The sequence below is a fragment of the Coffea arabica genome, chromosome 8c (assembly GCF_036785885.1).
Source record: "Coffea arabica cultivar ET-39 chromosome 8c, Coffea Arabica ET-39 HiFi, whole genome shotgun sequence".
NCBI classification, from domain to species: Eukaryota; Viridiplantae; Streptophyta; class Magnoliopsida; order Gentianales; family Rubiaceae; genus Coffea; species Coffea arabica.
This window is the reverse complement of record NC_092325.1, coordinates 41716889-41739458: the sequence shown is the minus strand read 5'-3', so window position 1 is coordinate 41739458 and position 22570 is coordinate 41716889. Positions and strand designations below refer to the sequence as shown.

Sequence of the window (22570 nt, the reverse complement as noted above, 5' to 3'; positions counted from 1 at the left end):
GTTAACATTAAAGTCATTTAGTGTTTAATGTGTCTTCATATCCCTCTTTATACAAAGTGTGAATATTCTTTTGTGTTAAAATTTTTTATCACTTAAAGTGTCTAAAATATCCTTCTTCAGTACTTTAATTGATGCATCTCTCTTCCTTTTTTTTTTTACCCACTTCTCTACTTCTCAATTTTTTTTTGTCTTAGTGATATTTAGTATAAGTAGAAAACTTCCTTCAAACTGCTAAGACACACACAAAAATGAAAAACATTTTGCAAGCTTATACTAACATTATATGCATTAAACAAATATGTACATACATTGAGTGTGTCAAAAACACTAGTATTATCTGAGTCTCCACTTATATTGTTTGTATGCCTAAACTATCTCATATAAATTATAATTAGAAACCTCATCCTAATGGCATCCCAACTAAGGGATGGCAATGGGGTTAGGGATCCTTCCCTCGTCCTTGCCCCTGTTCCGTGCTTTAAAATCTTCCCTTATTCTTGTTCCATCCCTCGCCTGATAATCATCAATATTTATTTAAACAACTTACAATATGTTAAAAAAAAAATTGAAGTAAAGTAAAAACAATCAAATAATGACTTCTATCACATAAATTATGATACACAAGCATACATAATACGTACACACGTTATTGATATGTAGTTATAATGTGTATATGTACAAAACTATATAGATATTTATTTTTTTTAACTTTATATTAGTAATGAAGACGGGTGACGGTATCTATGTCTCCTGCCCTGTTTAAAATCGCGTCTACCTTATGACTCCTCCCGCCCCTCGTCCTCCCGTCCTTCGTCTCGTTTAAAATCGCACCCACCTTATAACTCCTCTTGCAGCGGAGCAGGCATTCGCCCCCGTTACAATCTCTATCCCAACTTAAACATTAATTTGGAGGCTTGTTTTGGGGATATTTTGAAATACTTTCACCAAATAATCATTTTATGGATCAAGATTATGTGAGATTAAATTAAATGAAGTTTTTAAAAAGCATACCATACAAAAATTATTATGTGCATCAAAGCTTGTACCTCCCATAACGTGTAGCTTCTTAGCATTTAAATCCGTAATCTATTGTTATGGTAGCGTTGACTCATGAGTGTACTTGAACTTTACACTCCGAGCTTAGGCCGCTGCCAACGATGTTGAACCGCCCTCTCCAAGCTCGTTCGCGCCACGACCGAACAAATTGGACACGTCTTCACTCTCCCCGTTCCGTTTCCCCAAATACCAATCTTTTTACTGTTCACAATTTCCAAAAGTAAGTCATAAAAAAAAACCAAAATCCTCCCAGAATTATTCTTTCATCTTCGTCACCTCACTCTTCTCTGCACACAGCCAAAAGAACACCGAAATGGAAAAAGCAGAAATGAAATTAACCGCTGCTAAATCAAATAGAATCCCAAAATACTAGCGCCTCCTACGAAAAATCCAAAATCCTCTATAGATTTCACATGAAAAGCTGAAGCGAAATCAAAGGTAACAGTTGTTACTTCGTCTTCTTCTTCTTCTTCTTTTCTAAGATTTCTAGATTTTGGGTGAGTGTTACATGCAAGGCTCAATTTGTGGAGATTTCTTCGTAAATTATGTATTCGTGAATTTTTTGGTGTAATAGTTTTTTTCTTTGTTATTAGTCCTATTTTATGACCTTTTATGTTGTCCCCTTGATTTGTTTCTCGACTGTTTTTGGCAGTTTTCTGACCAATTAACCGGTGGAAATCTCTTGGTGGGTAGCTCAATTTTGTGCTTAATCAGGTATTTTTGCCTTTTGTTTTCTAAATTTAGTTTAATCTCGTTTGCTTCAATTGTCTACTGCATGCATATGAAGCTGTAAATTGCTTTATTTCCTTTTTGTCTGTAGCTGTATATGTTATCTAACTTAGTAACTTTAATTATATTGGTCCCAAAATTGTGGATTTTTTGAAAAATACATTTACAGTTTTCTTAACTAGGTGGTAAACTGAAAGGGAAAATGGGGGGAAAAAAACCCTATTCGGTATTTGTTGGTTTTTTTTTTCCCCTTAATTGGTACTAATTTGAAGTATTGACCCTCTTTTGAGATACATTCTAGCATACAAGTTTTGTTGTCAGTGAATTGTCCCCTTTTGTTCTGAGCAAGGAATGGGTGGGGTTTAAGAAGGGCAAAGGGGGAAATTGAACCCTCTAATTCCTCAAGCCTCAACCTTTTTTTTTTTGTTTGGGTCCCGGGGGGAGGGAGTTGGTATATATTTGTTCCTTTTGAGCCCTAATTTTCGTACTCTTTCAATGTTATTGGGATTTTTATGTTATTCCTTTTGCTTGGTTTTTCTGCTTCAGAACTCAGAAGAGTGTTTCTTTTTTCTAGTGATTGAGATGGTGTGCTTGTTGAATGGTGGATTGTCTGACGGGAACCCAAACAAGCGGTCATTGGAGAGTGGGTATCACCCTTCGAACTCTGGAAATGCATCTAACTACAAGTCCAGGAAGGTTTCAGCTGTTCGGGATTTTCCTCCTATGTGTGGTCCAAATACTCAGCCTCATTTAGAAGCCAAAGACAATAGTGCGTTGCCAGTTAGTGATGTTGCTGTTGGAGAGCCTAATGGTGTTAAAATTGAAACTGAGGTCCAGAATCAACCTCATGAAAGGATGAAAAGTCCAGCTAGGGTGGATGCGAATGGAATTGGGACATCAACTAATGGCGTTCATAGTGAAACTAAGGTTGAGACTCAGGCTCATGAATTAATCAAGATTAAAAATGAGATGGAAACTGATCAATCTGGAAAGCTGTCCAATTTGGAAGATCTAGAAAATGGGGTTTTGGTGAGCAGTGATAATGCTCCTGCAGCTTTAGAGGCCAATTGTGTTAAAGATGAAAGTCAGGTGGATACTCAGTCTCATGAACTGGGAGGGGGTTTACATGGGGTGGAAGGGAATGGATCTCTGGATAAGTTGGTGGAAAAAGTGGTGGCTGGCTTTACTGATAGTTTGGATGATGGGGTCAAGAAAATGGCGTTGGATGTAAAGCCTGCAGGAATGGAGTTGATGAAGGAGGTTGAAAGGAAAACCATTTTGGTGGGACCCTCAAAGGGAGAGGTAAATGGAAGGGAGGCTGAGGCAGCAGTGATGGAATTGGACAAGAAAGATATTACGACTTTGGTGAGGAGCATAGGTGAAGATGTAGTAAAACCTACTGTTGAAATTGATCACGTGGTTCACAGGGAGGTTTCTATTAAAGATGGCTCTGTCCCGAGTCCAAAGAACAAATTCCGCACAAGAAGAGTTTCAGCTATTCGTGACTTTCCTCCATTCTGTGGAAGAAATGCTCCTGTACCGTCTATGCAGGAGAGCCTAAAAATTACTTCTGGGGAGAGTTTGCTGGGGATGGACAAGGTTAATATGGAAAAGAGGATGATGGAAGTGTCGAAGGATGGTGCGGATAGCAAGGCATTGAAGGATGGTGCAGATAGCAGGACATCTGTGGAGATATTGCCTGCTAAGGTACAAAAGGACACATTGGAAAAAGTGGAGACTGGTGTTGAAGTTGCTGCTCTAGAAGAATCAATCACTTTTGGTGGCAAACCAGCAAAAGGAAATGTTCAGGTTGATGATATCCGGGGAAGTCAAGCAAGAGGAGTGGTGTCTCTGCCCAAGGATGTTTCTGATGCTACAATCCTTAAGGAAGCCGCGGAAGGTCAAGGCTCTATAAGTAAGGCGCCTGATCTGTTTGAAGGTGAGAACACCCGTGATAGAATGGCTCTGGATGATAGCACTGGTTCAGGACATGAAGATGATCCTGCAACAGTGACTGGTCTGCATGCTGCACCACATTGTCCTTTGAGGCTGGGTAAAGTGCCCCTAAGTTCTAGTGTTGAAAAAACCCGAGGCAAGGATAATGAAGGCAATTTAACATGGCGAAGCAAGGCCAAAGCTTTTGCTAAGAAAACCATTGTCAATACTGAGTCTTCAGAAAGGTCATCTCTGAAGAAGGTTGCTGTTTCTGTTCGCAAGGGTGCAGATGGTAATTTTGGTGCAATTGTTAGGGATGAGGGAATTTATAGATCAGAAGATGATAAGTCACCTAAAGGTTCTACTACTGGTTCCAGGGTTGACGTGAATTTGCCTCCTTTTGGTCCAAGTTCAAGCAATGGTGATGCTCGTAATAGAGTTAGAGAGACCCTGCGCCTGTTTCAAGCATTGTGTAGAAAAATCTTGCAGGGAGAAGAGTCGAGGCCGGAAGAAGATGCAACATTGAAGCGGCCAGAGAAAACCAGGAGGATTGATCTTCTAGCAGCAAAGATTATAAAAGAGAAAGGAAAAGAAGTTAATACTGGCAAACAATATTTGGGGGCAGTTCCAGGAGTTGAAGTGGGTGACGAGTTCCAGTACAGAGTGGAGCTTGCCATTGTTGGGATTCATCGTTTATACCAGGCTGGCATAGATTACATGAAGCACAATGGAGTGCTTGTTGCAACTAGTATTGTTGCATCAGGGGCATATGATGATGATATGGAGAATGCTGATGTCCTAATATATTCTGGGCAAGGAGGAAATATAGTTGGCAAAGATAAGCAACCAGAGGACCAGAAGCTTGAAAGAGGTAACTTGGCATTGTGGAATTGTGTCTCCACTAAAAATCCTGTGCGTGTAATTCGTGGATCCAAAGAGAAGGCTTCTGATTCGCTGGACTCAAGGGCTAAGGTAGTCACGTCATACATTTATGATGGCTTGTATACTGTGGAGAAGTGTAGGAAAGAAACTGGGACATATGGTAAACTAGTGTTTATGTTTGAATTGAAGAGAATCCCAGGCCAGCCGGAGCTTGCATGGAAAGAGGTAAAGAAGTCCAAAAAATCTAGAGTGCGGCAGGGGGTTTGCATTGATGACATTGCAGGGGGACAGGAGACATTTCCCGTATGTGCTGTGAACACAATTGACAGTGAGAAACCCCAACAGTTTAATTACATTAGAAAGATGAAATATCCTGATTGGTTCCGGCTAGTTTCTCCTAAAGGCTGTGATTGTACTGGTAAATGCTCTGATTCTCGAAAATGCTATTGTGCACAAAGAAATGGAGGAGGGATCCCATATAATCGTAATGGGGCTATAGTAGAAGCAAAACCTCTTGTCTTTGAATGTGGACCTCATTGCAAATGCCCTCCTACATGCTATAACAGAGTCAGCCAGCATGGTATCAAAATTCAGCTTGAGATCTTCAAGACTAAGTCAAGGGGCTGGGGAGTAAGGTCCTTGTATTCTATTCCTTCAGGAAGTTTTATTTGTGAATATGCTGGGGAGCTTCTTGAGGACAAGGAAGCTGAACTAAGAGCAGGAAGTGACGAATATTTGTTTGACATTGGAAAGAATTACAGCGAGGGTTCAATCAATTCCGATGGATTAGGAAATTCAAGCGAAGCTGTAGAAGAAGGTGGCTATACCATTGATGCAGCAAAGTATGGCAATATCGGGAGGTTCATAAATCATAGTTGTTCACCCAACCTTTATGCTCAGGATGTGCTCTATGATCATGCTGACAAAAGAGTGCCCCACGTAATGCTTTTTGCGGCGGACAACATTCCTCCATTGCAGGAGCTAACTTACCATTACAATTATGGTGTGGGTCAGGTTCATGATTCCAAAGGAAATATCAAGGTAAAGAGTTGCTATTGTGGTTCTACAGAATGTATTGGTAGGATGTATTAGAAAGCTTCTAGTCGCAGAGAGTTGGGACTACAAAAACTGAATGACATTTTGCATGTATGAGCTCTCTTTATAAATTGTCGTTCTTCTGCCTTCAAATTTTGGAAACCTGAGTGGTGACCATCTTGATGACAAATTCAGCTTGATGTAATGTGCTTCTTTCACGCTCATATGGCGGAAATGATTGAGTAAGAAACTTAAATATTCCTATAAAATGATCAATTCTAATGTTGGTGCTTGTATACATTCTTCTAAAAAATGTTTATTGAAGTTGTATATATATATATATATATATATATATATTTTTTTTTTTTTTTCCGGCAATGATAATAATTGTATAATTTATTCTATTCTAATTTACAGGAAAAGGGAGTTTAAAGAGTTTTGTGTGTTAGGGACCAGTAGATATACAGATCTGACTAGATCAAGAAGGTGCTATAGCACTATCTTTGGATTTTTTTTTTGTTGCAGGTGGGATTTGAACCCTTGAATTTTTTAGGCCAAAAGGATGCTATGGCACCACTTTGAAGTTGTATATTTGACTCTGGTAGTTTTGTAGAAAAGTACCATATTTTGATGTATAAACAAACGTCTGGTACATTCTTCTTATGTACCATATTTTGGTGGGTAAACATCTAGTACAAGGCATAGTTGTCAAAATCGCGATTCGAATCGTAGGATCGTACGATCCTACGATCCGGATAACCAAAATCGATCCGGATCGTATGCAGAGTCGCAAATCATATTAATCTTTGCAGGATCGCATAGAATCGTAGCAGGATCGGTAGGATCGTAGGATCTTACGATTCTACGATCCGATCCTATGAAACTAAAATCGATCCTACGTAGGATCCCGATTTTACAAACCTTGGTACAAGGTTGCCGCAAGAAGTGCAACGACGCATTTATTTTTTAATTTTGCATTCTAGTCCCTAGGGACTGGCATGTGAATACATAATTTTTTAAAATTACCATTTATTTTTTATTTTTGATGGAATGCAAATACATTATTTTTTAAAAAATACATTATGACGTGTGCTGACACTGTAGTTTGTGACTTTTTTTTTCGCATTATTTCTAGAAATTGCCTTGGAGATTTTACTGGTCCTTTTTTTTTTCAAAGCTTGAGTAAAGCCGCACCAAGTACACCCAAAAAATTATATTATATGTTTCATGTTGAACTCACAAATCTTCTCTTTTCTCCCTCCCACTTGCAAGGTCTTCCCTGGGAGAAAAAATAAAGTAAAGTGTGGATTTACTGATATTGTGAAAGGAACACAATGGCTTTGATATATTATTAAACTAGCAATTTGAAGAGCCTCTTAATCACTGCATCTGCACTTCTGCGGGTTCTTGAAAAAATAGCGCCTGGGAGAAGGTGGAAATGAGACCATCGACTGAAGGGCTAACCTCTCTATCTGTCAGTGACGCGAATGAAGAAGAGTAACAGGGACAGATATATCTGTCATTATTTTTTCTTTGCAGGGAAAATGTGCTTGTTTGTGTTCTGTCCATTGGTTGTGCTTAGAATTAAGATTTGTGTTCCATCTATAAAATTTGATCACATGTTCAGATTGTATTACAGTGAATTACTCTGCAACACTCTGATCCTTACAGAAATCCATTTATGTGATGGATGATACGGTGTTGTTCAATACATTTGGTTACTTAGATCTAAGGAAGGTAGTATGGAATGAGGTTTCAGTTTGTCAAGATCAGCAGAACTGCAGAAGTGGTCAATGCTTTTGGCGTTTTAATTTAGCTGCATCATTCTGTTAAACCAAAATGTGAAGGATCTTTTATGGGGGAAAAAAAAAACGCCTTATTCATATATAATCGCCTCGGTACAAAGTTACAGATATTCCATCCTGAGCTGAGGCAGATACTGACTACTAAGACTATAGTAGCTTGATAGTAATAGATCTTATTCCTTATAAAATACGTGGATTCTAGATATATGTATATATATGTATGGTAGTTTCAGTTGAGCTGCACAGCCGTGTCAATGATAATCCCTGCCCTCCATTCACTGGGAATAACCTTTTTCGGCTCCACCCATTTTACTCCAGCGCTGCCACTTGCTTGGAACCTGAACGTAAGTGCACCTTTGGGTGGGTTAGATATGTCCCATACTGCTCCAAAGGCCCTCCTCATGGCCTTCCATTTCTTGCTGGATTCCTGCATCCAAAGGTATCGATCCATTTAGCTGAATACCTTATTTCATCTTCAAAGTGCGAGAGTGCAACTTGATTCATGCACCTTTTGCTCACTTGTTTTGCAGAACCCTTTTGATTGTGTTTGAATTTAAGTGTTACTTGGTAGATATTTATATAATATCCACTCTCAAAATTGTTCTTAATTGACAAAATCGTGGTGCCTAGTTGGCCAAACTGTTAATCCATCTGACAGGCTGTTGTGCTCAAATGAATGAAGAATCAAACAGAGCTTTTGTAATTTCAGTATTCAAGTGTTTTTATCATAGTCAGATAATTTAGTTTCATCTGATAATGTAACTGGAGTGGTACCTCATAGATTTCAACTGCTGTGATGTCACTTTCGCCGCCTTGATACAGGATGACAATGGCAAGGTAGTCAGGGTATCTGCTTTTCTCATGAACCTTCACCTTGACATTGGTCCCTGGGTATTGGCAAGGAACCCTTTTGTATTCTGCATCAATCACCCCAAGTGCTATCAGCAGTCTACCCATGTTTGTACGTGCCAATTTTACGAAGGCCTCAAAGCTTAGGACAAAATCTGTGCCGTGTCCTATTGCAAAGTCTGTCACCACCACCGTCGTTCCCTCTTCAGTGCAATATTGTGGATGTTTGCACCTCACCTACATTAATTGTTGTAAGCTACAAGCATTCAACAACTCGTACCCATTTGAGGCACAAGAAAGAAAGTAGTACTAATCAGCTTCACATTCAGCCTTACTAAGCCAAAATTTAGAAGGCAGTCCCATCTGAACCACACCCCTTTTTTCATCTTTCATGTTTTTGGTTTATCTATAACCTCGTCAATGATATGGTAACTGAGGAGCTAATCGATTGATGGTTACACAAGTGAGACTGAACTGGCTTTGAAGTTTAAAATTCACCTGATAGCATGCGCCACAGCCAGTTCCATTCTGGTATAGCTTGGAGACACCACAAACCTCACCATTGTTGACTGTTTTACCATATTCTCCAAAACCACAAGCTCCAGCTGATTAGTGGAACGAAAGAAACAAGGATTTAGGATCATAATTAACTGAAAAGAACATAAAAGTCCCGTAAAACGAGTGCTTGAATGTGGCAAAATCACAAGACAGTCATACTAAGTGGTGCTATTTCATACTCTAGAATTATATAAACTGCATATGCTTAGTAAGGACAGATGGAAATAAGTTACATACATGGAGTCCCCAAGGCACCAGCACTACCATAAAAAGTTGCCCGAGCGGATAAGAATACATCACCGCTGTAACAGGTAACTGGCAGTAGTACCAATATGCAGAGGAAAATGCAGCAGTGACTGAGTGCAAAAGTCATTTTTTCAATAATTATAGTATTGCTAACTGCAGAAAAATGGATTAATCTATACTACAGTATCAGCCAGGAAATGAGAATACGCTGAGTATGTATTGTGAAGTTGTGGGATGGACAAAAGGGTATTTATAGTAGGGGTCCTGACTCCTGAGGGCAGACGCAATGAGGAATGCTGCCACCTATATATCTTCCACTAGAGATTGTGGAAGCCAAGTGTGGATTAAGGAGCAGGTTACTTATTTTTCCAGAGAACTACTTTCGAATTCTAGAAACAGAATTGACTTCTGCGACTGGGGAAAATGATGATGAGGATTGGCGTGTTAATTAGTTTGTGGATTGATTCGTAATGCCTAATGGCTTTACAAATAGGTTTGCTCAATCTGTAGTACCTTTGCCATCTCTATCTTTCCACATGGAGCAAAATAAGCATTTCTTCCTCCAATTTAGGTATAATCTTGTTCCTAGTCCACGCGTGAACAAGTAAAGATGTGTGCACTTGATGGCCAAAGTATTTTTCTTTTCTCAAAAATACAGGAAAAAAGGTTTATACTTCAACCAAGCTTGTATATGGGGTCGGAAAAAATTTCATCTGACACAGAACCAGCAACTGATTGGCCTAATCAATCAATTGTTTCAGGTGAATCTCAATTTGAAGTCCAAGTGCAGTCGAGAATGTGCTACGTTGCATGTGGAAATTAGCATTTGCATTAATACAGATCGTGTTTTAAGGAATGTCCGCACTTGAGGACCTAAGATATGTAAAATCTTTGCTTGCTACAAATTTTACTCGTCAAAACTAATTTTCTCCCATAAAATTTAAGCCTTCTAGCGTTCAAATCTTCAGTAACCTTCCCTGTTAATTCAGTGTTTAGAGTTCATTTTTGCCTGTATGGCTTGTAATGTTAATTTCAACTTCTAGAAATTATCCACTCTAAAAATTGACAAAGTTTATCGTAGTATAAGCATTCATACCACCACCAGTAGAGAAAATAAACAACATAGACAGAATCTGACAACGAGCGATGACTATTGTGTATTATTTATTGGAATATACCTCGAAGAATTACTATCAAAACAAAAAATTTTTTAAAAAAAGCACGTTGTAATGGACGCAAGATCAGATTAATAGTACAATCTTCAGTCTCTCTTCTGCTGGAACTTCTGCCTAGCTTCCACCCTTAACTGCAGCAATTGGGCTCCTGACTGAGTATTTTGCCGATTTCCAGTTAAGAGATCCTTGAGACATGGTAATATTAGCCGATGCTGATGGGCTAAATGTGATTTCATATGTCAACTTCTCTTTCATCTTTGACAATCTGCAAGTGTACTTAGCTCCTGTCACATTAACAACTGCAGGTGGAATGATGTCAGGAGTGTATACTGAATTAGCCTCACCAACATTGGTTATCGTCCTACTATACTTACGAATTGCTGATCTATTGATTAATGGACGGGGATATAGAATATTATCCGTGGATGACACCCCAATGATGTAGATAAGCATGGAAATTAATCCCCAAAGATAGGATACATGAGTAGTTTATTATTGCAATATTTATGCATGCTAATACAGGTTTAGATAAGCAGCGACGATAAGACTTTTAATTAGTGCATTCTAATGCAGGTTGTGATAAGTAACGGCTATGAGACTTGCAACAACTGTTGTGCACTAGAAGTCCACGATATGTGTTTTGCTACGCGTATCTAATCAGATTAAGATTAAGACTCAAGAGACTTGACCAAGGTTATTATTAACTTCTTTTGGGCGATGATCGAGAATGATGCCATATCATGGCACCATAAAGTGCAAAATGAATTGACTATAAATGGTTATTGACTTTTTTATGTTTTGTCAATTAATTACTGTGGAATTCTCTAGTTGAGATGATGGAGGAGGAAATTTCTGATTTGCCTCCTAAAGGCTCTTCACTGGTTCATCCCCTCAATCCCCCATTTATATTGGTACTCAAAGAAAATTGAGAAAATCTGATTCAGTGATTCTTTGCTGTGCGTTTTGAGAGCGTTTGAACTCCAAATCCCAACATTAGGTTTCATCTGTTCTAGCCACGCCCTAGACAAGGATGTTGTTCTTGGTTCCCTGGCACCTTTTTTTTTTTTTCCAAAGATGGTTCCATGGCACTTGAAGATTAGCTTTGGCAGTTCACAAGAAAGCCCTTAGTTAAGATTGCATGAATATTTAACCTACTTCATGTAGTAACCAAAAAACTTCCTTGGGTTTTATCAGAAAGTTTTTCATTGTCACCAACTAAAAGCAAAGAACAAAGATGATGCATCAATTATAATCTGCTATGACTTTAGAAAAAAGGCAATTCAAGAACAACAGATTTTAAAGTAAATTAATGCCATACATTTTTACTCACCAGAACCATCTCATGATGATAATATACAAACTCCGACAGCGGTCCCTCATTGGCTGTCCATATCCTTTTGTAAACATGCGTCCTTGGAGCTGGTCCAACATACCTCTTGTCCTCCCAACCAAAAAGTTCTACAGCCTCATTGAACTCTTCAGCATTCTTCACATCAAATCCTCTCAGAAGAACAGCACTATTCTTGATGATCAATTGCTCAAACCACTCTTTGTTTTTCTTCAAAGCCCCTACTAATGATTCAAGACCATTCTTGCTTGCCTCTCGGGGTTGTAACATTAGTGGCATAGTTTCGCCATGTGCCAATTTTTGGCCCCACCTTAAACTCTTGGCTAGTGAACTCCATCTCTGGAAATTAAGGAAGGTATGCACACTTGATTTCTCACAGAATAAGCTAAATCCACAGCCGTGACTTTATGGCCCGCTTGCTCCAGCAAAGTCGCCAGCTTGTATCAACACCATGCTCCATGCCCGCCACACGGGATCCCTACACTTTTTCAGTGACAAGTCATGCCTTCATGCTCCATGCCCGCCAAGAGGAAGTGTAGGGTTATCCACGCGAGATCCTCAGTGTCACTTTTTCAGTGACAACTCAGTGTCACTTCTATATTTATGCCAAGTGTCCTATTTATTTAATTTGTCATGTGCTATTTATTTAAATTTCTTCTACCATCACGTGATAAGTGGTATTGGTACTGAATTTGGCACCGAGTAGTGGCATAGAGGATCCCAGCTGCGTTATGACTGCCTTTTTTTTTTTTTTTTTTCTCTCTCTCTTTCTGTATTACTGAATGTAATCTGATTTTCCAAAAATAACCCTCACCAATCAACGAGAGATGTAAAATTTGGTGGCGTTGCGGCGGAAGTCCTATATTAGAAAAGGAAAAATAGTTTAGAGACTGAATTGGTTAAACAAATATAAAGGACAAAATTGCTTTTCGATTAAAATTTCAGGGACAAAAATGGCGAATTTCCCTTGAATGTGCAATGAAGTAAGAATGGGGAAAGTAGGGATAATTTCAAAAATCTTTCTTGAAGTTTTGAAAATATCACAATAATTCAAACATTTTTGTAACATGTCAATCCTAATTTTAAAAAATTGAGAATAAAATATTAGTTTTAGGAAAGAGAATATATTTTAATCCCATAAATGCCCTTTAAACTTATAGTGTCATTAAATTTCTTCAAATCTTATCTTTGACTTAATTACCAATTATCCTTTTTGATTAGGGATTGATAGTAATCTGATCTATGTACTCGAGAAATACACACATACCTGGTGATGGCTAACAATCAAACACGTCGGGCAACCTTTAGCGTATGAAGGTTGTAAAATGATAATTATACGTTCAAGTAGTTAATTCTCGTCCTATCCTTGTGCTGCCAAACACTTGCAGTTTTCTTCATATTTCTTTTTTCTTTCTTCTGCGTCCACCACATATGCTCTTGTTTTCTTTTCTTTTCATGATAAATGTACAAAAGTTCACATTCCTAACCCAAGTTGTCCTCTTAGCTTTGACTAGATTAGCATGAAAATTACAGACTCAGGTATGACTGAATTGGTCGACGGGTTCACTTACTGACCATTTTTCTCTAAATAGTGGCAATTGCTATTTAGTATAATCACTCCCGAGTCCTTGTAGCATAGCATATGTATGGATATATAAAGTCATTGATTATCCCTTTCTCCGTTGCAGATAATACGCGAGAAGCCAAATCATGTTTGAATTAAATTATTTGTTCTAAATTGCCATCCTTCAAGACGGCGTTTCTTCCACTTTGCTTTCAATTACGTGCCCATATGGGTCGTATTAGTGTTGTTGCAGATAAATGCTTATTCTACTTTGTAAAGAATTTTGGACTGAAACGTGGTGGAAGCCCGTTAGTTGTTTTTTCCCCTTGATACTCTAGAATTTCTATTGATTTCAGTTTTTTTTCCCCTTACGAAGAGAAATCAGAAACCAAAAACCCAATTGATGAGATGGATTTGTTGAAATCTGAATGTCCGATGATCAACGTATTATTCATGGTACGTAGCTAAATTTACACCCAAATTATAAATATTACACTACGCTAAAAGCCATTTGCTTATTGACACTAATTGATGATGCAGCAAACACATATTTTTCGTATTTCTAGTGGCTTAATTGGGGGAGAGGAATTTGCTAAACTAGAAGATATCACATAACTAAAAGCGCTGGATAGCCAGTGATGATTTGCTCAAGTGAGCTGAATAGCTGTGTCATAAGCAACCCCAGCCTTCCATTCACTGGGGAGCACAGTGTTCGGCTGCACCCACTGCACCCCAGCACTGCCACTCACTTGGAACCTGAAGGCCAGTGTTCCCTTTGGAGGGTTAGCTATATCCCATACTGCGCCATATGCCCTTCGTAGACCCCTCCACTGCTTGCATGATTCCTGTATCAAACCAAAATATATATATATATATATATATATATGAGTTAAGTAGTAGCAAAAAAATAGTACTTTTGATTTGTACAGATTTAGCTGAGAAAGTTATATAAAATCCACAAATTTTACACTCTCAAACTGCTACGTGTACTTGTGACTTTGTGCGTCCTAGACTATAATCGTGACAAATTCATCAAAAGAGTCATCTCCAGAGTTGTGGGATCTGAATTGGATGCATCAAAAGAGAAAAGTAAAATGTAAATTTAGACATACTAAGTTAGTAACTATTAATTCGTTGCTCGAATTTTGTAGACGATATGTGTTGTATATACCTCATAGACTTCAACAGCGACGATGTCTGATGTACCACCCTGGTACAGTATTACTATGGCTAGGTAAAAGGGGTACTTGCTATGTTCATGAACTTTAACCAGGAGATTGTAGCCTGGATAACTGCAAGGAATTCTCCGATACTCGACTTCAATTACGCCGGCAGCAAACAGCTCTGCGACCACGTTTGGCTTGGCTAATTTGGCATAAGCCCGGACACTCAGGATGAAATCTGTGTCATGCCCTTGGCCATAGTCCGTCGCCACTACTTTGGTCCCCTCCTCACTGCAATATTGTGGATGCTTGCACCTAACCTGGAATGCAAATGTATCAGAGAGAAGTTACAGTCTAGTAGCAAATGAATTTCTTGACCATTTTTGCACGTAATGAATTCCTCAATTAACAAGAACTCAATTGACCATGTAGCCACGCTATTTCAGTTTTGTTTCTTTTTTATTTTTTCTGGTTATTTATTCACGTTTATTGCTGGAACATAGATGCCTACCTGATAGCATGCACCACAGCCACTGCCATTCCTGTACAGCCTAGAGACTCCACATACTTGAGCATTGTTTACCGTTCGCCCATATTCTCCGTATCCACAAGCTCCAACTGCAAATTAATCATGATATTATAATTAATTATCAATCTATTCTAGAGACCAATGTGTCCCTTAAATTGAAATGTACTTACATGGAGTCCCAAGGCAATCAGGGCTGCCATAATATGTTGCTCTGGTGGTTACATAGGCATCTTGGGCCAAGCACAATTCAGAGAGTAGTGCTAGCGTGAGTAAGAGAAGAAAATAGTGTTGAGGATTGAGAGCCATGCCTTTCCTTGAACAAAATCCTTAATAAAAGATGAATCAAGGTAGGAATCCTGAATGAAAAGGTCAACCAAGATGATCCACTATTTATACTTGAAGCGTCGTGTAGAGTCTTCCGGGAGGAGTATCCCACCAGGGCATTATCACTCGCCATTTATGCAAAATGGAATCCAGGTGGAGCTTGAGGAGAAGCAGTTGCTCAACTTTAGATGCATTACAGTAGTTTCCACATAAATTAGTGGCTGATTCATCCTAAGAATTTTGGACGAATAATCATTTCTTTCCTGGTGTAGATTTTGTTTCCCCAGCATGCAAGTTTAAGCAGGGCTTCCTCAACCGGATGTAGTGAGTTCAACTCACCCCAAAGAGAAAAAAAAAGAAGAGACTTTAGGGCTTCAGACTTTGGGCTCAAACTAACTACTTTAAAGTTCATACTCGAGTCACAAAATTAGTAAATTAAATTGGTTCAACCAAACGCATAATTATTTAGGTTTGATATTTGTGTACTATTATATAATTATCTATAAATTATCGATTTTTTTAAGTTATAATACGTATAAAATTACACACACAAACTCTCTCTCTCACACACACTCTTAAATACACAATTATTTAGGTTGGGTTTTAATTGAGCTGTGTTTACTAAGGTCCAGACTCGACTCATATTTAATTTGGGTCTAATATTTAGATCTAAATGCTATTCTATCTAGTTAAATATAAGACTCAATCTTATTGTTTCGGCCTGAATCTGAGATAGCCCAGCTCTGTTAACAATCCTAGATCATTTGAGTAGTTTCTAAGGTAAGGCAAATACTAAAATAACTAATATGTTAGAGCGCTTGTGAATAATAGTGTAATTCATGAAAAGATTTGAAATGGGGTACCAAATATTGGTTGAATTGGAATCAATTGACGATATCACAGCCTATATATTCGCCAAATAAATTGATTACATTAGAACACTCGTTTTAGTTTATTGCTATATATTTGGAACGACAGCACTCACGATAAAAATTTACTTGGACCAGAAAATTTGCAGTGAAATTGCATTTGGACCATGTATTAGATGTTTCTGTTTTGTAAATCAATATTGGTACTTTTCTGCATAAATATACAGCTTGAAGATACAATTTCTAGAAGAACGTAAACATGCAAGCAACAGTAGAATAGATCATTATTGGCAGACGAAACACTGGCAGATTAACACCTGTATTCATTGACCTCCCAACTGGTAATCTCTCAGGATTGCAGGTTTATTACGCACGCACTACAATTAGTGCTTTCGTTTTCAAACCAAAATGCTGTAAGGTTGTAAACAACTGGATCGGATTAACCTAGTAGCAAATCGTCTTTAATTTGACATATAATTGAACTGACTGACCAAGTGCTATAAAGATCAGGTAATGGCTGTAGATCGAACTGAAAGGAAAAAACTTTGCGAGTCTAAGTAAGAGCAAAGTGTTATTTCTGTACCAAAAAATGGCGTTTGGATATTTTCCTCAGTATTGGGTTGTTGCCTACTGATTTTTGCCGTCCATTTGGCCTTCTCAAGACCAAGTGCATTTTACAGTGCTCATCATTCAATTGCTAAGTGTCGAAGTATTGTGGTTCTGTATAGTCTATCCTGATTTCCACTTCTAGGTACTAGTGCTGCTATACACGGTAATTAACAAAATGGCCCAAAGGCACCTCAAACTCTCATGCTATTTGACTAATATTATCTTGTCAAAGGGTTCCGGACACCCGTAAAGATGTATTTCAAATGTTAATTTTTTTGAAAGGTAAAAATAATGAGGGAAAATATATAAATATAAGAAAGGATAGTAATTATGTGTATGTACTTAATAAATTAGGTGGAATATAGTTGAGTACCCAATTAAAAAGAAAACCCCTTGTTTAGAACAGCTATTCAATCAAAGAAAGGTAAAGAACAAAGGCCGCGAAGTGAAATTAAGTAGAGGGTGAATGACGAAGGGCCAAAGGGTATCTTGTGCTTAATTGTAGAGCTTGTATCTGCCAATCTAGCCATAATTCCAAATTCTTAGGCATAAAATAAAATACAAAGTTGTCGTTTAGATTTCGCATTCCGATATCTGAATTCTACATCTTATCAAGTGTTTGAATTTTTGTCATTCTACCTTAACTGTTTGGTTTGGACCATAATGGTTTCATTCAACTAATGAGTTACGTGAGGAATTATAGAGAGAAAAAATCTAATATTTTCATGCGATTAAATATAATTTCCATGGTAGTCTACCAAATTATAGGCATAGGCGTCATTGATTGTAATGCCCATTCTTGACCTTGAAACCCATTGAAGGATAAGTATGACGGATAAGTATACTATCTACACCTCACTCAACATTATAAATAACAACCAACGCTTTCAAGTGGAAGAGTACAACCTTGAATGTAAGTCATTTAGTCTCATAATGGTTTGTTGTCAACATCTTTCCTTACATTAATTCCAAATCAAGATGTGTAAGAGTACTCTTTGGGGTCTCATTAGCCATATTGAGTGGTATATGTGGAGAAAATTCTCGTACATGTGGGCACAACAATACTGAAGAAAGAAAAGATTGTGAGTGAGATAAATCATAAAAGAGAGATGGGTTCAACTTCAAGAAGCTTATTCTCATCAATCTTCCTTTCACTTGTTTTTCTCTTATATTGCTCTACTGTATTGGCAAAATCAAGTAAAAAGGGAACAAATGATCGGTGAATTCTCTCATCTACACTAAAAAAAAAAGGACAGAGTTTCTCTCTCTCTGTCTCTCTCTTTTTATGCTATTACAATGAACAGGCAACAGTAGGGGTAATGCAGACAAATTACGACTCAAACAAGATAAGAGTTTCTCCACTGCACTAATTTCTGTTGCTATCTTAAGTTATTAATTTCATTAAAAGAATGGCATGCTAAAAGGGATAATTCTAGACGTCTCCTCTGATATACATTAAGATTTCATTCAACACCTTGAGATTTTCAATATTGCACTTTCCTCTCTAATAAATTATTCTGTTCTATCAACGATTCCACCAAAGGAGCTCATATGTTGAAATTCAAGGGAAGAGAGCCAAGTAATTAACAGATGCGGTAATGAAAGCACTAAACCACGGTGGCTACTGAACTGTGCAGCTCATCAGCTTAACCATGGTATCATTGAGCAATTTTGCCAAAGGATATTTGACATAAGCATGATTTTAGATAATAAGTAATTTAAAGCACTAAACATTAACTAGATACTTCTCCACCGACCGGATATTCTAAGATTTTAGTGCTTTTTGCAAGTTCTTGGACAAAATATAAAGGAGTTGTTTGGTTCAACTTTCTTGCATTTCTCTACTCTAACAAGTAGCAGCTGAAGGTATTTGCTTAGACTCCCAAGCGTCTTCCTTTTATTTTAGTCCATGACCATTGCCTGATCTTTATAGCACTTGGCAATTTAATTCAATTATATGCCAAACAACTCCTTTAAGTAAAAGGGAGTCTAAGGTCCTATATGATAATTTAATTTAGCGGTTAAATTTATTGGGTTCAAATCTTAGCATGTTCCGATGCATTTGATAATAAAAAATAGAACATCTAACTTAATTAAGTAGTAATGAATTTTTCAGGCAAAACTTGCTTAAAAAAATTAGTGATAAGTTTAAAATGACATACACTCAAATGTATCAGATTTAGTACTTAATAATTCAATAACTTAATGAATTAAGATTTCAAATTTCGAATTTCAATTTTCAAATTTCAATTTTATTAAACACGTCCTAAGTTTGAAGCGGAAATTTTAGAAATACTAGTACTGGGTTTGTTTAGATAGGGTATTGTTTGAAATATTATTTGGAATAATTACTGTAGCACTTTTTGTGATGTGATGTATGTGAGATAAAAAGATAATTGGGAAGATAAAAAACTGTATTGAAAATTATAATGGTGATGTCAGCAAATATAGTTGACCAAATAATCTACTGCCCAAACAAACCCTAAGTTCACGTAATGGGGTACAAAATGTGAACTTAGTATTGATGGGATGGCCTCTTTTCTCTATTTCCGTGATTGCAAAGAATCTATGGGTTTGTTTCGATAGAGTATTATTTGAAATAATTACTGTAGCACTTTTTGTGATGTGATGTATGTGAGATAAAAAGATAATTGAAAATATAAAAAGGTGGATTGAGAAATGTGTTTATGATGCAAGTGAAAAGTATGTATGTACTTTATTCTCATTCTTTACAGCACTATAGTATATCATTTTTTCCTTTTAACAGATGCTCAGTAGATGTGCATTAGCACACTTAAATCATAACCAAATTACAATGTGAATATACACAATAACAATTATTACCTTACGCTATATTTATTCACTTACTCAACTTTCAATTTTCAAAATCTTAACACCTATTCATATTCTAACAATTAAAAGGTCAAAGTTATCCTATTATTCGTGAAACCTTTGGAAAGAAAATATAAGTTTAAGGGAAAGTTATCTATAAGTTTATATGGTAATAGATCTATGTACTTTATTCTCATTCTTTACAGGGCTATAGTATAATTTTTTTTCCTTTTAACGGGTGCTCAGTAGATGTGCACTGGCACATTTAAATCATAACCAAATTACAATGTGAATATACAAAATAACAATTATTACCTTACGCTATATTTATGCACTTACTCAACTTTCATTTTTCAAAATCTTTGAATTTTTTTTTTTACCTTTTAACGGGTGCTCAGTAGATGTGCATTAGCACATTTAAATCATAACCAAATTACAATGTGAATATATACAATAACAATTATTACCTTACGCTATATTTATTCACTTACTCAACTTTCATTTTTCAAAATCTTAACACCTACCCTCCATCTTAGGCACTTGGGCCCTAATCAATGTATGTATTTTATTTTCATTCATTACGCTATTCATGACACGCAACTAACTGCTATATGTTCTGCCTTTCCCAGAGCTAAAAGGGTGTAAAGATAAGGAGACCTACTCCTATAAATTGGACAGCCAGTTTTGTGCAAAAACAAGAATCGGCTATCATTTCCACAACAATTTTGTCTCAATGGCAAAATCAACTGCCATAAATCTTGGAACTATGTTTTTACTTCTGCATTTGGCAATTCTACCGAGCCAAGTCATGCCTTCTACACAATCTATTGGTAGGAATATCATTCTCCCTCTTTAGTTAAATGTATCGTAATTCTTATTCTAATGTTCTTTATCCCTTCTTGCCTATGATAGGGACTGGGCAATTTTGCCCAACTGAATTCAAGAAAGACGGTGGGTGCGGAACAACTGGCGATCAAGACTGTTTTAATATAGGGAAAGAGATTTTTCCACCGTTCCTTTATTTGCTTCGAGACTGTCATTGTGCACCTTATACGGCTAGCAAAAGCAGTTGTCATTGCAAAATAATTTGTCAACCAACTTAATTGCCAAAGCAATGGCAAGAGAATACTATTTGAAACTTCATTCCTTATAAAGTTTGTGGGCTTTTGTTCTTTACAGATTGTTTTGGTTTCGATGTGCAGTTGGGCTGAATATCTCGTTCATTCTTTTGTATGATTTCTTTTCCAACATGATTTCAAATCTTAGTATATGCAAACGCGTTTGATAATAAAAAATAAAACATCTGACTTAATTAAATGGTAATAAATTTTCTAAGCAAAACTTATTTTAAAAAATAAGTAATAAACTATTTACTTATCATTTAGTATGATATACACTTAAATGTATCAGATTAGTATTTAACAATTTAATAACTTAATGAATTCAGATTTTAGACTTTGAATTTCAGTTTTCAAATTTTAGTTGGGAAATTTGCCAAATTGGTCCCTAAAATTTTTCAAAAAAACTTTTTTAGTCCCTAACATTTAAATTCAGCTAAAATTGTTCCTAACATTTAAATTATGATCCATTTTGGTCTTAATGCTTGTATTTGCTAATTTTTCCGACTGAAAATAGCCTGCCTCTCTCATGTGGGCATATTTCAAGGGTAAAATCGAAAAACACACTTCATTTCTGGTTGAGTAAAGCTATCTTTTCTTCATATTTCCCTATTTGTGTCCTAATTACCTCACTAAAAGAACAAAATTGAAGAGGAAAAATGTAGCTGCAACTAGACGGCTGTGTAATGGAGGAAGAATAGCAAGAAAATCTAAAGAAGAAGCTGACATTTTGATCCAAGTACTTGTTGGCCAAATATGTCACACTTACCAGTAGGGCTGTCAACGGGCCGGGTCCGGGTCGAAATTCATTATTCCGGACCCGGACCCGAATTACTATACCGGATCCGGATTCGACCCGTTTATCCAACGGGTCTTTTATTCTATGTTCCGGATCCGGGTCTACCCGAACAAATTTACCAAAATTTATAATTTCTAATAAAAATGAGAAAAAAATATATTTGTAAACTAATTTCTAACTAATGCAAAGAAAAAACCAAATAAGAAAAGAAATCAAATTAACTTTATTAAAATACATCACCCTAATCAAATTATATTGATAAATATATATTTTTTAAATTATTAATTCATTTATATCCGGATCCGGGTCTAATACGGGTCGGAATACTATATTCCGTATCCGACCTGTTTTTTTGTTTGACAAAACGGATCCGGATCCGGGAAACGGAATTAAATCCCTACCCATACCCACAATAATTTCACGAATTCGATCCGGATCCGGGTTTAGACCCGACCCGTTGACAGGCCTACTTACCAGGCCAGTAGTAGAGACAATGTTCAAAGCTTTCTTCACTACCACCGCGAAATAACCACCAGCATCGACAGTCTCTACCCGCACCTCCCACCACCTCTAACTCCGCCGCATCACTTCCCACCCCTGTATCCTCATCTTCCTTCCTCCCTTCTCCCTCTTCATTTGCAATTCTTGTTCCGTCCCCACTAGCATGCAATTGACCTAGCCCCTGCTTTCTCAACCAATTTTCCAACTTCATTTGGCCCCGTCTTCTCAATCAACCTGGCCGCCCACCTAATCACCTCATAGGGCACTATCTAACCACCAATAAAACCATTGTCATAAAAAATCCAAGCTTTGGAGCCTTGGCTATACTTGCCTTTGCCTCCTAGGGCTCTAATTGAGCCTGACTCATATTACTAGCTGTAACAGTAGCGCCGCCCTCTTTCCCCTCTCCTGCCTCAAATTGAGAGTTATGTAATGAATTTTTTATTAGCAATGTGTTTAATATGTCAGCTTCTTCTTCATATTTTCACTGAGAAAATATGAAGGAAAACCGGAAATGAAGTGTGTTTTCAATATTTGCCCTTGAAAATATGCCCACATGAGAGAGGCGTGCTATTTTCAGTTGGAGAAATGAGTAAATACGAGCATTAGAACCAAAATGGATCATAATTTAAATGTTAGGGACA

At 37.2% G+C, this 22570-nt stretch overlaps 3 protein-coding genes and 1 long non-coding RNA gene across 7 annotated transcripts; 2 read left to right on the top strand and 2 right to left on the bottom strand.

Annotated features, from left to right (window-relative positions):
• Positions 1-1112: 1112 nt before the first annotated feature.
• Positions 1113-5933, top strand: LOC113707196 (uncharacterized). 4 transcript variants are annotated; one of them, XM_072062982.1, is made up of 3 exons: positions 1113-1494; positions 1709-1741; positions 2360-5933. In XM_072062982.1, exon 3 carries the CDS (start codon positions 2368-2370, stop codon positions 5692-5694), a length of 3327 nt encoding a protein of 1108 aa, XP_071919083.1. In that variant the 5' UTR covers positions 1113-1494; positions 1709-1741; positions 2360-2367; the 3' UTR covers positions 5695-5933. The 4 variants fall into 4 exon arrangements, with proteins under 4 accessions (XP_071919083.1, XP_071919084.1, XP_071919081.1 ...); XM_072062983.1 differs by having other exon boundaries at positions 2332-5933; XM_072062980.1 differs by having other exon boundaries at positions 1709-1770.
• A 1738-nt stretch (positions 5934-7671) lies between these two features.
• LOC113706185 (expansin-like B1) lies at positions 7672-9258 on the bottom strand. The gene is made up of 4 exons (XM_027228078.2): positions 9087-9258; positions 8790-8896; positions 8217-8528; positions 7672-7869 (listed from the first exon to the last, which is right to left on the bottom strand). The coding sequence occupies exons 1-4, from the start codon at positions 9220-9222 to the stop codon at positions 7672-7674; spliced, it is 753 nt and encodes a 250-aa protein (XP_027083879.1). The 5' UTR covers positions 9223-9258.
• Positions 9259-13624: 4366 nt separating this feature from the next.
• On the bottom strand, positions 13625-15216 carry LOC113706184 (expansin-like B1). Its single transcript, XM_027228076.2, has 4 exons — positions 15045-15216; positions 14857-14963; positions 14354-14665; positions 13625-14027 (listed from the first exon to the last, which is right to left on the bottom strand). Exons 1-4 carry the CDS (start codon positions 15178-15180, stop codon positions 13830-13832), a joined length of 753 nt encoding a protein of 250 aa, XP_027083877.2. The 5' UTR covers positions 15181-15216; the 3' UTR covers positions 13625-13829.
• A 5008-nt stretch (positions 15217-20224) lies between these two features.
• On the top strand, positions 20225-20684 carry LOC113706673 (uncharacterized). The gene is made up of 2 exons (XR_003452074.2): positions 20225-20338; positions 20421-20684. It is a non-coding gene; the product is annotated as an uncharacterized lncRNA (long non-coding RNA).
• The last annotated feature ends 1886 nt before the right edge of the window (positions 20685-22570 follow it).